This window comes from Choristoneura fumiferana, chromosome 8 (genome assembly GCF_025370935.1).
Source record: "Choristoneura fumiferana chromosome 8, NRCan_CFum_1, whole genome shotgun sequence".
NCBI classification, from domain to species: domain Eukaryota; kingdom Metazoa; phylum Arthropoda; class Insecta; order Lepidoptera; family Tortricidae; genus Choristoneura; species Choristoneura fumiferana.
The window spans coordinates 13448206-13464306 of NC_133479.1; the positions used below are offsets into that span (position 1 = coordinate 13448206).

Sequence of the window (16101 nt, forward strand, 5' to 3'; positions counted from 1 at the left end):
AACAAAAAATTTGGAATTGAAATAAAAAATACAAAAAGATTCCAAAAATACAATCTTAAATAAATCGAAAGCGCTGAAGCAGGCGACCCGTGCAGCCCACGCTGCCCCTCCCCCCCCCCCTAAGTTACCCCGTAACTGACCGGACGGAACTCTCTTCCGCCGAACTTGAAGCGGCATAAAGGCAGGGAGAGAGGGAGAACGCAGAGAGGAACATAAGGGGACTCTCAGCCACCATTCAATCGAAAGATGAGACAGACCAAGCAATTACAACCCTCACAAACTACCTAAGGACCACTAAAACCAACGCTTCCGAGGTAATACCGGACACGAATGACAAAAGACAACCACTCCCCGACGAAATTAGGTTACTAAATGGTAATGGCGGACGAACGATGACAGCGCGAAGGAAGGAAGGCATGGTAACGCATATAAAATGCGAGTCCCAAATAGTATTGTTGCGATAAAGTGATAGTCTATCGATAATATCGATAGTATCGTGGCCTTGAAAATCATTCATACTATCGACAGACGGCGGCAAATTAAAAAAAATGAGGCTGACGACACTTGCTGTACACTGATTAAACGATGTTGATACTTAAATATTATTAAAATTTTCCAGATATTCAATTATACTCGGGACTCTTCAAGCTGCATCAAAATTCATGTAGTAAAGTGAGAAAGGTGATGGTGCACTTTAGGAGTCCCTTGGTAAATTTTATTTTATAAACTGTGTCAGTGCCCATTTACGTACAGTCCAGACGCATAAATTTTTGGACCATTTTGACCAAATTGGCACTGAATGTATCTTCTAATATTTGAATTCTAACATAATTTTATAGTCATTGTAGTCATGGCTGAGACCATGGAGGACCTCGGTGCTATGCTCGCTGACCTCAGTAGAGTTTCCGACCGAGTTGGCCTGAAAATGAACATGGACAAGACGAAAGTCATGTCTAATGTCCATGTTGTACCAACTCCCGTAATAGTCGGAGACTCTGCGCTCGAAGTTGTTGACGACTATGTATACCTGGGACAAACGGTCCAGTTAGGTAGGTCCAACTTTGAGAAAGAGATCACTCGTCGAATCCGACTCGGCTGGGCAGCGTTCGGGAAGCTTCGCAGTGTCTTTTCGTCCAAATTACCGCAGTGTTTGAAGTCAAAAGTCTTTGACCAGTGTGTGTTGCCAGTGATGACATACGGATCTGAGACGTGGGCGCTAACGATGGGCCTCATGAGAAAACTCAAAGTCACTCAGAGGGCTATGGAGAGGGCTATGCTCGGGGTTTCTCTGCGGGATAGAATTAGAAATGATGATATCCGCAGTAGAACTAAGGTTACCGACATAGCCCGAAGAATTGCGAAACTAAAGTGGCAGTGGGCGGGGCACATTGCTCGCAGGACGGATGGCCGATGGGGCCAGAAGGTTCTCGAATGGCGTCCGCGGACCGGGAGACGAGCTGTCGGTAGGCCTCCAACAAGATGGAGCGACGACTTGGTTAAGATCGCGGGATCGCGGTGGATGCGGAAAGCACAAGACCGGTCTGAGTGGAGAGCCTTGGGGGAGGCCTATGTCCAGCAGTGGACGTCTTTCGGCTGACATGATGATGAACATAATTTTATAACATTTGCAATTTGAGGATGGTAGGAGGTTGAATTAAACAAAAAGTTATTTATTTATTTCTTGTTACAGAAGTTTCAAAAGTATTTAAGCCGAACTAATGACAATATGACAATTTTGACAGTCTCAAAAATGATACCAGATTAAAGTTTCGTAAAAAATGCTTGGACAGCTTTCGCTGGCCAGTCTTTATGCGTGTTGGTTTTACCACCACTTAATGTTTACTCAGTTCCCCAAGAGATGGCACTGTGCAATGTATGGCAATTAAAATTGTCGTTTCATTTTGTTGTATTATTAATTCAATTATTCAATTAAAATTGTTGATATCCGTACCCCCTCTTCTAAACTTTTTTTTGGCCAAATCATTCCTCAGTGGCTTATTCATGTCGTTCATGTCACAAACAACGTATTAATATCAGCGCCATCTGTCAGTTTAGCAGGGTACTCGATAGTCATAGCTCACTTGAAAAAAAGTCTGCACCTCCTTCCTAAGAAGCGTCATAAGATTTAGGTGCAAACTAAACTCAATCGACTGTAGTGGCTACCCCTCCATTTAGGGGTTGAATTTTTATAGCCTGTCCTAGCCGAAGATTTTCTCGACAGATTAGTAAAGTTTGCTTTGAAATCCGTTCAGCCGTCCTCACGTAATGCGCGGTCAAATAAACGACAAACAGATAAACAGACAAAAATTCTTAAAAACTGTTGGAACGTGTTCTGTTATCGATTCAAAGTATCCACAGCCAACTTTTTTCGCATATCTTCCATGTACAGACTTTCAACCCTCTTCAGCTATACGAGTATATATGTATAGATAGATAAGAAGATATATTGTATAGAATATAGATAGGTAGTTAAATTTCAAAAGATGAACATGAAGGAAGTAAGAGAGTGGGCGAAGGTTAAATAAAAGATATTTTTGCGTGGGTTGAATAACGCAGATAATATTATAGGTACCTACTATTGATATGATCAAAAGTATTTTCGTTTCGAGAAAAGTATTTCCGAGATTTCATATCAAAGTAAACTCATGCATATTCAAAGTACGCTTATTTATTGCTTTTTATATTTTGTGTTCTAAATATAACTGTTATTCAACAAGAAAAATGAAAAAAAATACTCATAAATAAGTAAATACAAATAAGAAGTTATCTATTGTCATTACATTGAAAACCGACCAAGTGCATATCAATCAATCCATGCGTATGTAGAGTTCCTTGTTGGATTATCAAAAACGTTAACTAGTAAAACCAATCAAGCTGTGATGGTTTTCATTTTAAACCTACCATCTTTTTTATCACTTTGTCTTGCGGTCAATATTGTTTTGATACTTTTGTTGGTTTATACTCATGCAACATTATAGCTTTCTTGCCCTAACAGTCTCTAAATTAAGCCGCAGACGGACGGACAGACACACAGATGGATGGAAAAGGCGAATACATAAAGGTTCCTTATATTCGACATCGATTAAATATCTGCACCTACATATGCAATAATCAATGCGGATATAGTACAGGCCGAGATAAGAATGATATTCCAGTGTGACTGGCGTGTGCTGTACGCAGATGCACATTTGCCAATAATTGTTTTGAGAAACAACACATTTTAGGCATTTGTCCCACCGCCGACGATGAGCGAGAAGCGAGCAGAGCGAGTAACTAGAAACGAGTGGGCGAGCAGTGAAAAGCGAGTGTTCGAGCACGACGGGCGATTACTCGCTCCACTCGCTCGAGCCGGGCGGCCGCCAAGCTAACAGCGCTGAGCGAGTATCGCTGAGCTAGTTTTATTGCTCAGCGAGTTTTATAGCTCTTGTCGCTGCGACAAAAGATGTAAGAGCGAGTTCTCGCCGGCAGTGTGAACCGCCAGCCATCAACTATTAATATATATGTCTCTTTTACTCACACAGGATCTTATATCTTTTGTTCGTTTCTTGAGCGAGAAAATAGTCGATAGCCAATCGTTTCCTCGCCGGCGGTGAGACAACTGCCTTAGGTAGGTAACAAAGGATTTTCCAATGTCAAGGTAAGTGTAAAGTAGAGCTTGTTATTGTTACCTCAACTTACGGGCAGTTTGTCTAGTGATATTGCAGTGATCGCATCGACGAGACCTATGTCACGCAATGCATAAGTGGATTTATTGAAGCGAATCTTGCCGTGAATTTTTACATTGCGATACTATGTCTAGTGTCGCGTATGTACCACTGTCGAAGTATGTTCAAACTTTCTTACACCACCTTGTAGGTTGTTGGTTTACTTTTAACGACTAACCGAAACTTTTTACGGATGGAAAAGAAAGGGTTTTGGAAATGTCGTTAATGTTGTTTTAGGGAATGTAAGCAAAAGCTTTACCTTGCTTTGGTGCGTGTTAAAACTACAGTCGAGAAAATGTATTTGAGTATGTAACAGTAAAACCATGCGCAAGTGTAAATTTAATTGATAAAAGTGCGAAATAAAATATTATAGTCCTAGCCAGTCCTTACTAGGACCTTACAACACTACTGTGTTGATTTTATAGTGTTACCAGTGTTGTTGAAGCTTATAAAGAAAAAACAAACAAAGAAAATACATTTATTCACTACACAAGACACAACAATATTATAATGAATGATATACATATATTATGACTTGTAAAGGAGATAAATAGGACTATTAATTTTATTTATAACTTTTTTTTTGTAAAAATCTCCGTACTTTTAGTACGACTTAAACTTAAGTGTGTTTGTTTCCTTATCGTAACAGTAGATAATAGCTTACGAGTATGCCTATGGTTTCAGTTTCGTGTAAGAATTGACAATGTGACGAATGCATTACACATTTGTAAAATTACACGACTCTATTACTCTATATATTATATAGTTATGATATTCGCGAACTGTCTTTAAACAGGCAGTCGCGAAGACTATGTTTTGGATTAACTCCTTTAAAAATAAGCAAATTATTAAGCAAGTCCAATAATTGATGTGGATTTGTTTTATCAATTAAGTCCTTGGAAATTATTCAAAATGGAGGAGCCATGGGGTTTGAAATGGTAAAAGACATACTCGCGAAAGAAAGAAAGAAAGTAATAAGAAAGAAGTTTTATTTTTTTCTGGTTATAGTTTAGTTATTAGTTTGTTTTACTTTTAATAATAATTTTAAATTAGTCTAATTTAAATTATAACAAAATACTTTATTTATGTTATGAAGAATTAGGTATATACTTTTTTAAATTGTTCATTGAATAAAGAATTTTAAGCCCACTGAGCTAGCAGTTTAATTGTCTTGTTATTGTTACAAAACTGCATACATACTGCCAATGAATGTAGATAATTCTGTTTTTTTTTAATAATCTCTTAGGTGGTAATAAAAGACGATAGATTATTTAACGAGAACGATATATTTCTTTTAAAGAAAACCGCATTTCCTTTACGAAAAATCGCTGCCGATCTCCATAAAGACAAAATCTCATCGCTACACATAGTAATAAAGCAAGCAACCCATACAATACCGTACTTACGTGCCTTCAGTTTATCTAACTAATAACTCCCGTTGTATTTTATGAGTTTTCCATAACTGGAATATAAATGACGGTACACGTAATGTTCGCAGGGTCTCGAGATGGTGCCGCCCCGCGAGTGAAGGAGGTGCCAAGGGAGAGGGGGGAAAAGGTAATTATCCGATGTTCGTGGATATAAATAAAAATGCAAACTTGAATTCGTACCTGTCAGGTATTTGGGAGTACATGAATAAAAATGTAGTCAAGTAAAATTGAGAATATAAAATTCGTTGACAAAATAAGGAAAACTGTAATGTTTATGTCAGTGTATTCGGAGAAAGTCGAGAATCAAGAAATGAATTTGTAATAAAATAGTTTTAGTTTGAATAAACTACCTATCTATTTGTAACAACTTTAATTTTCAACTTGACATAAATATTGAAATCCTACAGCCAAAGAAACAAAAACAACAATAATTATTCCAAAACTCGAAATGATTTTGAATAGTTTTAATAGCTGTAAATTGTTCTGCTATCGATTTTATATTCATTTGCTTTGAAGGATAATTGTACAAGGGCATTGTAAAAATCAGCCGTGGTGGCCTAGTGGTTTGACCTATCGCCTCTCATGCAGAGGCTTTGAACCCCGGCTCGCACCTCTGAGTTTTTCGAAGTTCATGTGCGGAATTACATTTGAAATTTACCACGAGCCTTGCAGTGAAGGAAAACATCGTGAGGAAACCTGCACAAACCTGCGAAGCAATTCAATGGTGCGTGTGAAGTTCCCAATCCGCACTGGGCCCACGTGGAAACTATGGCCCAAGCCCTCTTGTTCTGAGAGGAGGCCTGTGCCCAGCAGTGGGACGTATATCGGCTGGGATGATGATGATGATTGTAAAAATCAAAAGTAATAAGGATACCCTTACTATTTTAGTCGTGAAATTGATGGATTGTTAAAATCTGTAATATTTAGGATAATATAGTATAGTAAAAAGAGTTAAACTTAGTGTGAGTGTTTGTACGTAGAGATAATCTCTAGAACTAATGAACCAATTTCAAAACATCTTTCACACAAATGCATTGAATTGTATAACTCTTTATTGTACATAAAACATATGAAAACCAACAAAAATAAACTAATAACTAATATATTATGAAAACTACTTATTCCAGATTAACATTTCTTATTTTTTATCAGGGGCAAAAAATGCTTCACAGGTTTAAGCAGCATCCCCCATAATGTTTTCCTTCACCGTAAAGGTCATGGTTAAAGTACCTACCAATATAATTTTCCAAAAAAACCAGTAGCCACTCCGAGATTTTAAATTTAATGTTCGTATCATACCATCCCTCTCACTCTACTTAAATACTGTTAATTTGAGCGGAACAGTACGATATTGTTCCAAATTGGAGTATAAAGCCAGAGGTGCGAGATCAGCTCTGCGATACCTCAACTCTGCCATAGGCCAAGCCACTAATATTATGCCACTAATTTATTTTTTATTTATTTAATTACCTAAACAAAAAAAAACATAAAATTTATGACAAATACTTCGCCAAACTGCAAAACAGTTTGTTGGCGATTACTACATTATGCAAATGACAGTATTGTTTTTGAACCAGGGTGAGAAAGGCGCTAGGGGTGTGGAAGGCTCTCAAGGCTTCCCAGGAACTGATGGAAAGCCAGGAGAGCGAGGTGACATTGGGCCTTCAGGTCTTCCAGGCACCCAAGGACCTCCAGGTCTTACTGGCCCGAAAGGAGACCGTGGCGAAGCAGGACCCCCTGGACCAGTGGCACTGTCGAAAGAGGAAGCTTCTATTTGGACAAAGGTACTAAATTTGCAAATCCTTAAAAAATCGCCACACAGTACACTTTAGGTTGGTACATAATAAAGCTAAGAGTGTTTATTTTGGATTTAGTAGACTTTATTTTGTTGGGAAGGTGCCGATAGCATTTGAATATATTCTAAACCTTTGACGAAAATACGCGAAGATCACTGTAATATTTTGACACATCGATAATTGTAATAATTTTCATTTGTAGTCAAACTACATATTTTATTCAGTTAACTTATTGCTTTATTTATGTTAAACTATTAAAAAAAAATTTATTTATTTTTACTATAGATACCATAATATGATCACTAGGTATATTATTATTTAACTCCCTATCTACAATTCCTTGTTTCTATAAAATTACTTTTGAATTCGACCCAACCATTACGTTGACAATTATACAAGCAAAACTTGGCAGGATCCGCCAATTAAATGTCAGACGGCGTCGGCTAGGGGGTTCAAAATGCCTAAAATGTAAAAACTCTCGCCTATCCACTGTTAACTTGTTACCAGATAAATAATGAGTTCTCTTACTTTTTCCAATTACTACAGATTTATTATTAATGTAACTTTACCCAAGCAACGTAATATTTTATTAACAATACAATCTTGAGCCGAATGAAAAACGTACACGCTTTTTTGTGCATTTTTCCAAGGGAAGACCGTATCCCAAAATAGGTCAGTGAACCACTAAGGAATGTTAACAATATATCCAATTGTTCTCTGACAGGGTGAAAAGGGCGAGACTGGGCCCCGGGGCAAACGCGGGCACCCGGGCCCCCCCGGACCCAGGGGCCCACCGGGGGCCCCCGGCCCGCCTGGTTTGCCGGGCACGGACGGGACCTCCGGCGATATCGGATTACCGGGATGGACCGTAAGAATAACAATAATATTAAGGATGATCGTGTTATTTCAAGCAGCGATCGAGCACAGTTGCAAATGTTCAGTCAAGGGCATAAAAATATCTATACCGCCATAGCGTTAAATATATGTATATCAACGACCGTGGCATTAAGGTGTACAGACATTATTGACGTCTTGATAAGGTACATGTATTTATGATGTTGACTGTTCATACAGTCACAACACGGGATTCTTATGCCACTTGCAACTGTTCGTGATTTGGCCGTCTACCTAATGCTAACCTGGTTTGTCAGGGACAATATTATTATTTTTTACGTCCAATTAGGTAAGTCCAACTTCGAGAAGGAGGTCAATCGTCGAATCCAACTCGGATGGGCAGCATGTGGGAAACTCCGCAATGTCTTTTCGTCCAAAATTTCCTCAGTGCCTTAAGACAAAAGTCTTTAACCAATGTGTGCTGCCAGTGAATGACATATGGATCCGATACATTGCCAGATGGTACCAGCTATCTAGGTGGTCTAAAATATGAGCACGCATTTATGCGACTGTAACATATAAGCTAAGATCTAAGGTTAAGTATAAAACACGGCGTATGTAATTAAACACAGCAAAAAATAACCTAAAGGCGTACGTCCTTTCTTTAACTATATTATAGGCAAACATTTATGTAAATAAAGAAAGAAAGAATAATTTTATTTGCCAAAATTCGGCACAGCAAAAAAAAACACAATTAAAAATAAGACAACCTTATTACATACTAAAAAAGAAAGAAAAAAAGACATTGTGCCGAAAGAAGCAAAAAGGGCCATACTCAGCGTGTTGCCACGGCAAGCCGCAGCGCTGGTTTTCAGTATGACCCTGAAATACTACAGTAATATTCCTAATATCTTACTAGGAAGGTTCAAAGACAAGGTACATATCGACGCTTGAAAGGAGAAATTGACTAAGCGACATTTTTTTAAGATAGTAAGATATACATGTTCGGAATCAGTAAATGTTTCTCTGTCGTTATTATTAATATTCACAAACACATATATTATGTGAATTGATTGTGTGTCGTGGGTTAATTTTCAATACAGGCCTTACAAGGTTAATTCAATAACAATTGATTTAACCTTCATAACCTTTTCATTTGGAACTGAAATATAATCAAAATGGTTACGTTCTTACAAACATTCATGACTATTTAATTAAGCTCAAATATTAGGCTATAAGTATCGATTTAATTTGGTAGGTAGTAGGATAGGAACAAAATTTACTGCCGTAATAAGTTGGTACCTTAAAAAAATGTACAAAACAAACATTAGTCTAGATTTAATGGTTACATGTTACTCAATTAAAAAGCTATTTAGTTTTCATTATATAGGTACTGTTCCTAGCGAGTACGTTAGACGTTTTATCCAAATTACTTGTCATAAAAGTTTCAGCGAAATGAATATAACTTTGATAAACTTGTTTTAATTACCAAACTGTTATAATGTAACCGCGGCTGGTGTGCGATGTAAATTAATTGCGCCCACACGTTACTCGTTGTCTTGTGTAACCTGTTATGTCACGCTAAATTAGATATGCCAGCTAAGATAAGCGTAACCCTTTGCAGGGACCACCTGGCGCAGCGGGCCAGACAGGACCTCAAGGGCAAAAAGGCGAAAAAGGCGACCCTGGCCTTAACCCACTCGCCCTTGACAAGGTAATACCACGCTCCGAAACAATGTTACATCTTACTGAAAAAAAAACAAAAGAATGACAGCAGGCTATTTATTTTTCTGAAGATAAAAGGTGAAAAAGGCGATCGGGGATACGACGGTATCCCTGGCACGCCGGGCAAGGAGGGGCCGAGGGGGCCGCCGGGACCGGTCGCGGCCCCGGTTCCTAACACCAAGTACATGTCGATGCCGGGTCCGCCAGGGCCCCCTGGTCCCCCGGGGCCCCCTGGAGTGCCGTATGCCGAACTACCACCTGACATGTTGACCGATAGCCCTGGGATTAATCGCAGGGAGCCCGGCACAGGTAAGTACTAGACGCAATGATTACGATAGAGATGAAACAAATCGAAGGGCCGTCTATTTTCATTTTATTCGATATTTTTTTGAAATAGATAAAAGATTGCCGTTAATCCTACTATAAACATATTTTATGAGTATACGTTACAGTTTTAACGAAAATGTTTATGTAACTTTGCGACGTGTAAAGTTACATAAACATTTTCGTTAAAACTGTAACGTATACTCATAAAATATGTTAAAACTAAGGAAGTTAATTTGCAGGAAAACAACGGGATCCCCTACACATACTACGGAATTTAAATCAGATGATGCAATATCGACCAGAGTCTTACGGTTGGTGGAACTTTACTATTTTCTCTATCCCCAAATTTATTTATTGTACAATCAGTACAATTGCAGACTCTTCTGTTTTACCTAAACTGTTGATAATTTTCATGAACTTACCGACTGAGTACCTAGCTTTATGAAGGCAACCAGGGATTTTGGTAACACTGAGGAGACGTCGGTTGAAATGCTTAATATAATTTTGGTGCCTTTTTTTGTAACGTTACTATAAAATAATATAACTTCACTTGTTTATATTTGCTCAGAGACCGCATTTGTATTTCGCTAAAACTTTCTTCTAGTTCAAATAAAATAAAGTATAAAATGGAATATTTATGAGTTTAGTTGAAGGAAAATATTATTTCCCGTGCAGGCCTTCGGGAAGCTCTGGATCCTTTGGGAGATAACGTGGAGTTTGAGGATGATGAAGACGGGCGGACTATAGTTGGAACTATTATATTTAAAACTACTGAATCAGTACTAAGGGTAAATATGATAAAATCTTTATTTTTAAGTAAAGGGTCACCTCAGTGACTAAGTAACTACACCTACTAAAATCGATCTAGAATGTTTAAATTAGAACTTTAGGATTTTGTGTTTGACTGTATCTGCATCTATTTGTAACAACAATGATATGGCTAAGAAGTGCTCTTTGTTAATATTTTATGACAAGAATCTTGTATTTTTTGATGCAATTCTATTTAATAATTCTCGCTTGTGTATAGCTCTTTTAAAAATTAATTATGATACTAAAACAACACTTGATTTGCATAATTCATAAAAATGTTACAGTACGTGTACGTGTAAAGTAATTACATTCATAAGTAATGAGAATGCTAACATAGTACAGCAGCAATGTTGAAACTATTTTTTATTTAGGTACTTACTACTAGTTTGATGCCCGTTACTCCGTCAGCGTAGAATTCGTTTATCGCTATCCCGCAGGAAATATGCGCTTTTCCGGGATAAAAACTATCCTATGTCCTCCCCCGGGACTCAAACTACCTGTAAGCATACCGAATTTCATCTAAATCTGTGCAGCGGTTTTGATGTGATGCGGTTACAAACAAACAGACTTACAAACTTTCGTAATTATAAGATTAAGTAGGATGACATCTCAAAAAAATTATAACAAAAAAATAGAACCGACAGCATAAAACCATGAAAATAATTTTCTACGAGTCTGAAGTCGGTGCCTCAGCACGAGCCAGCAGGAGTGGACCTATAATCGTCTTCCTCACCTACAACTATACGAGTATATTGGGCTTCAATCACTCCTGCTGGCTCGTGCTGAGGCACCGACTTCAGACTCGTAGAAAATTATTTTCATGGTTTTTGTAGTCGTTAGTTCTAAGTATTTTTTGTTATATTTTTTTTTCACGCTTTTTAGTGTAAAAGATCTAAGAAACAATAATAGCTTAATGTCAATTGATCGTCACCTTTTACGAATACTTGCTTTTTCCGATGCAGAGACGTTCGTTATTGAAGAGTCCTGGTGCTTCATCACCTGTTCCACTTCACCAAATGATGATTTTCAAGAGCAAATGCATGAGTTACTCCTAAATATATCGAAATTACCATAGGTGGTCCTACAATATTTGAAGAGTTCCCTCAATTTCCTTAGATCAGATCCTGATTTGGTGCTTATGGGACTTAATTCCTAGACGAACGAAAAAAAATTATCTCAAATAACGGAGTTCTGAGGTAACAAACACAAAAAAAATACAACCGAATTGATAACCTCCTCCTTTTTTTGAACTCGGTTAAAAGCAAGTAAAAAACTAAAAATTGGGCTTTTCCGCAGCTGGGTAGAAACAGCCAACTAGGTACGTTGGCTTACGTGATTCAGGAACAAGCACTACTCGTCCGAGTCAACAATGGATGGCAATACGTAGCGGTAAGTGATCATAGAGTTCATAAAACGAGAGTTACCTTTATTTTATCTTTGCATTGCACTCATTTTTTTCTGGCACTATTCCTGACGGGGAAAGATTAAACCTACAATTAGGTACCTACTTACAACAAATCACAACGCTCATTACAATTTGTTACGTTCCTATAAATCCATGCGAAACAAGATCGTTTTAAATCTAAACCGTCACAGAGTTCTGTACAATGTTTAAATAAACATTTCCTATGAACAATCAAACCCATTAACGTCAGAATTAAAAAAAAATGCATTCAAGTCTCGTTTATTACAAATAATACCAATTTCACAGACTGACATAGAAATTGTAAAAATAAATTTTAGTAACTTTAGCACATCTGTGACATACGAGATATTAAGCATCTATAGCCATCTCCTGTCATAATTATTCTTCATGGACTGACTTGTTATTTTCAGTTAAAATAATAGAACCGTTGTTTAGTTTTGTTTGGGTCGCATTTGTTTCGTGTGCTCTGCCTACCCCATAAAGCGTGATGTTTGTGTGTGTGTGTGTGATAATAGTTGACGGTTAGGTATTGAAATTTGAAATATGATCCACATCGATTAGTAAAAGCTCGGCGAACTATGTTAATAATTTATCTTTTGGACTTAAGTGGTTCTACTGATCATACTGCCGATCAGTGTGGACATTCCCCACTGTGGGCAATGTATATTGATAATGTATGAATATTGATACGAAAAATATTAACACCCAAAACCGTGACTTGAAAATCTGATAAATTTATACAAAATTGTAGTTTATGTGACTGTTACGATAATACGTAGGTAATTATGACCATTACATCGTTATATATACTGCTTTCACAAGTGTCATTATAGAGGATTTGTGTATGTGTGCAGGTAAAGGTACCTTACTCTTATAGATTACCGATATTAATCGGTAAGAAAAATTGATATCGGTACATAACGTATTGCAGTAAAAGAACTTTTTATATTAGCTCTTCATTATATTACTGTTAAAATGTTATTATCGTCTTGGTTTTGTGTCCCGGCCCCATCTCAAACAGAAACAAATTAAAACTTTTCTTTATTGGAAAACAACTTCAATGCAATATATAATTTTTTTTTAATTCTCGTGCATGCATTGCATAGCCATTTGCCATAAATTTTTAAAGCCCTTTAAAAATTATGCATAAAGCACTTTAAAAAATGTTACGTTAACTTCGGTAGTATTATGGTGAAGCGGTGGAAGTCGTTTTAATAACGTTAATTAACACCTGCGGTCGTATAATTGACTGAAACGGTTAAAACAATGCTGTGACACGCAAAATCAGTTATATATATAATTTCTTAAATTGATTTTTGGGAATTATTAATAATAAAAATAGTTAAAAAGAATACATGTATACCCGTATTGCATTATCAAAATCTATCAAATGCAAAATACTTGTTTTTCATGCAACTTACGAAACAAAAAATTGTCTTCTGCAGTCACCTGCCTTAATTAAATATCTGCCACAGTAAAGCATCCAAAAATATCTCCTGCCGAGTCTCGACATAAGAGTAATCATATCAGTATAGTTAAGATCCACTTATTAGTAATGTAATCTTAAAATACAAAGGTTGGACTAATAATAATATTTAATTTTGTATATTTAAAGAAATAAACAGTTTTACGTATTATCCACGTTTTGTTGAGTCAGATATTGGTACAACACAAGTAGTCCAATCAGATTTATTTGAAAAACGCTTAGATTAAAAAAAGCAACAAAGTAGAATGAACAGCTTTAAGTTTACTGCAGGACATGAAATAATATTCTTTTTTTTTTAATTACAATATAATGTGTAAAACCGGCTAAGAGCGTGTCGGATACGCCCAGGATAGGGTTCCGTAGCCATTATGAAAAATATCAAGTAATATACTGCTATTTACTCTTAAACTACTAATAATTCTCAAGAAACCTCAGCCGCTATAATTTTCCTTGTAAATTGGATATATTTACTACCATTCTGAATTTTTTCAAATTTTTCCCCCCTAGCAGTTTAGATTTCACCCCCAACTTTACGTCAATGGGAGGTACCCTAAAAAATTTTTTTTTAGTTTTTTTATTTTACCATTCTGTCGGCGTGACTAATATGCATATTCATGCCAAATTACAGCTTTTTAGTACTAACTGTTTCTGAGCTTAGCCGCGGACAGACAGACAGACGGACAGACATGGCAAAACTATGAGGGTTCCTAGTTGACTACGGAACCCTAAAAAGGTGAAATAAATTTTTATTCAATAGGCACTAGAATGATGTGTTAATGTTCATATTAAGTAGAATTGTAATTGCAGATGGGATCTCTACTTGCCCTCCGGACGCCAGCAGCCAACGAACCAACTAGAGTGCCGCTACAGAACATTCTAGAAACTTCTAGTTTAGTACATCATAAAAACCCCACGGGGGATAGGGCGGTGGTAAGTTGTAAAATTATGTAAAATACAGAGATGATATCTTATAAAAATTTATGGCAATTCAAAGACTGAAATGTATAGCAAATACTAAGTCGTTTCAAAATCAGGACATAATGTTTACAGATCACGCTTGGTAACGCAGGTTTCGCAAAGTAACTTGAAAGTACCCGTTTCAAGAGTTTTGATTAATTTCGCCATTTTTTTTATTTTTTTGTTTATATGAATAACTAGTAAAACACGAATTATTTAAAAAAATACTAAAACTTTATTTAATTTTTAAATGTCATTTTATGTCGCCTAGATAGGCACATACGAAGTTTACGAGCAGGAGAAGTGAAATGTTTTTTTCATCGTTATTAAGCGCTGGTCTATTTTTCTGGTTTTTCTGTACATTTATGTTTTCAGTTTGTATACAGGATGACCGTAAAAGTAACAAAATTTGGAGTTGAAATAAAAAATACAAAAAGGCAGGTGGTAGGACCTTGTGCAAGGTCCGCCCGGATTGCTACCACCATCTTGCTCGCTAATCCTGCCGTGAAGCAGCAGTGCTTGCACTGTTGTGTTTCGGCGTGGAGAGTACCTAAGACAGCCGGTGAAATTACTGGCACGTGAGGTATCCCATCCCATCTTAGACCTCTAGATTGGCAACGCGTCTGCTTTACCCCTGGCGTTGCAGATGTTTATGGGCGGTGGTGATCTCCTACCATCAGGAGACCCACTTGCTCGTTTGCCATCCAGTCGAATAAAATAAATAAATAAAAAAAAACTTAATTGAGGCCATTGTCATTTAGTATATACAGGCATGGAATAACATCATTGACGAGCAAGCGTGATGAAAAACCCCTTTTTCCTCGACGTGTCTATCCACTCTCGCCGTACCGGCTCGGGTGGCTATATGAACATCTTGGGTAAAATAGCTCGTTTTATGCTCTTGTTGTACAATCTACTATTTACTTTTATTAGTTGCGGCTAGCTGCATTAAATGAGCCGCATACTGGAGACATGCATGGTGTACGTGGCACCAACTACGAGTGTCTCCGACAGGGCCAGAAGGCTGGCCTCAGCGGTACTTTCACTGCTTTCATATCTTCCAGGTAAGTTAAATATTGGTGTATTTTTTTTTATATACGAGTTGTTGCCTGCGACTCCCTCTGCGTAGAATTCGCGGATACTATGCATTTTTAGGGATAAAAAGTAGCCTATGTCCTTCCTCGGGACTCCAACTATACCGATTTTGTCTAAATCAGTTACCTAAGCGGTTGAAGCGTGAAAACGTAACAGAGAAACAGACAGACAGAGTTACTTTCACATTTATAACATTAGTAAGGATTTTTAATACAGGCTATTTAGGATTAAAAGCAAGAGGCACTGGTTTACGGTTAAAACAAAAGTCATCGAAATCATACATCAAAAACTTAAAAAAGAAGCTTTAAAAAGCCATCCCATCAGCACTCCCATCAGTTGTGCAATCCACTGGCTTTTTGCTTCCTATACTTTTTATTGACCGTAATGCAAGTATTTTGATGGACATAAGGATGTAGCGTTGGTCCTGCTCAAGTCTCCTGAATAATCCAGTAGTAGTTATCAGCAATAATATCGAATAGGACGTATATATTATCTGATATCTGATAATGAT

General features: G+C 37.2%; 1 protein-coding gene across 5 annotated transcripts in view; it reads left to right on the plus strand.

The window, feature by feature from the left end:
• The window catches only part of LOC141430564 (uncharacterized), a 57377-nt gene extending 41499 nt beyond the window's left edge, over positions 1 to 15878 (plus strand). For all 5 annotated transcript variants that reach the window (XM_074091330.1, XM_074091333.1, XM_074091332.1 and 2 more), the window contains exons 10-19: positions 5203 to 5261; positions 6712 to 6918; positions 7655 to 7798; positions 9389 to 9478; positions 9561 to 9798; positions 10056 to 10127; positions 10492 to 10604; positions 11923 to 12015; positions 14346 to 14468; positions 15429 to 15878. In XM_074091330.1, the coding sequence (XP_073947431.1) occupies positions 5203 to 5261; positions 6712 to 6918; positions 7655 to 7798; positions 9389 to 9478; positions 9561 to 9798; positions 10056 to 10127; positions 10492 to 10604; positions 11923 to 12015; positions 14346 to 14468; positions 15429 to 15563 (1274 nt within the window). In that variant the 3' untranslated portion in view covers positions 15564 to 15878. The remainder of the gene's footprint in view (positions 1 to 5202; positions 5262 to 6711; positions 6919 to 7654; positions 7799 to 9388; positions 9479 to 9560; positions 9799 to 10055; positions 10128 to 10491; positions 10605 to 11922; positions 12016 to 14345; positions 14469 to 15428) is intronic.
• Positions 15879 to 16101: the final 223 nt, after the last annotated feature.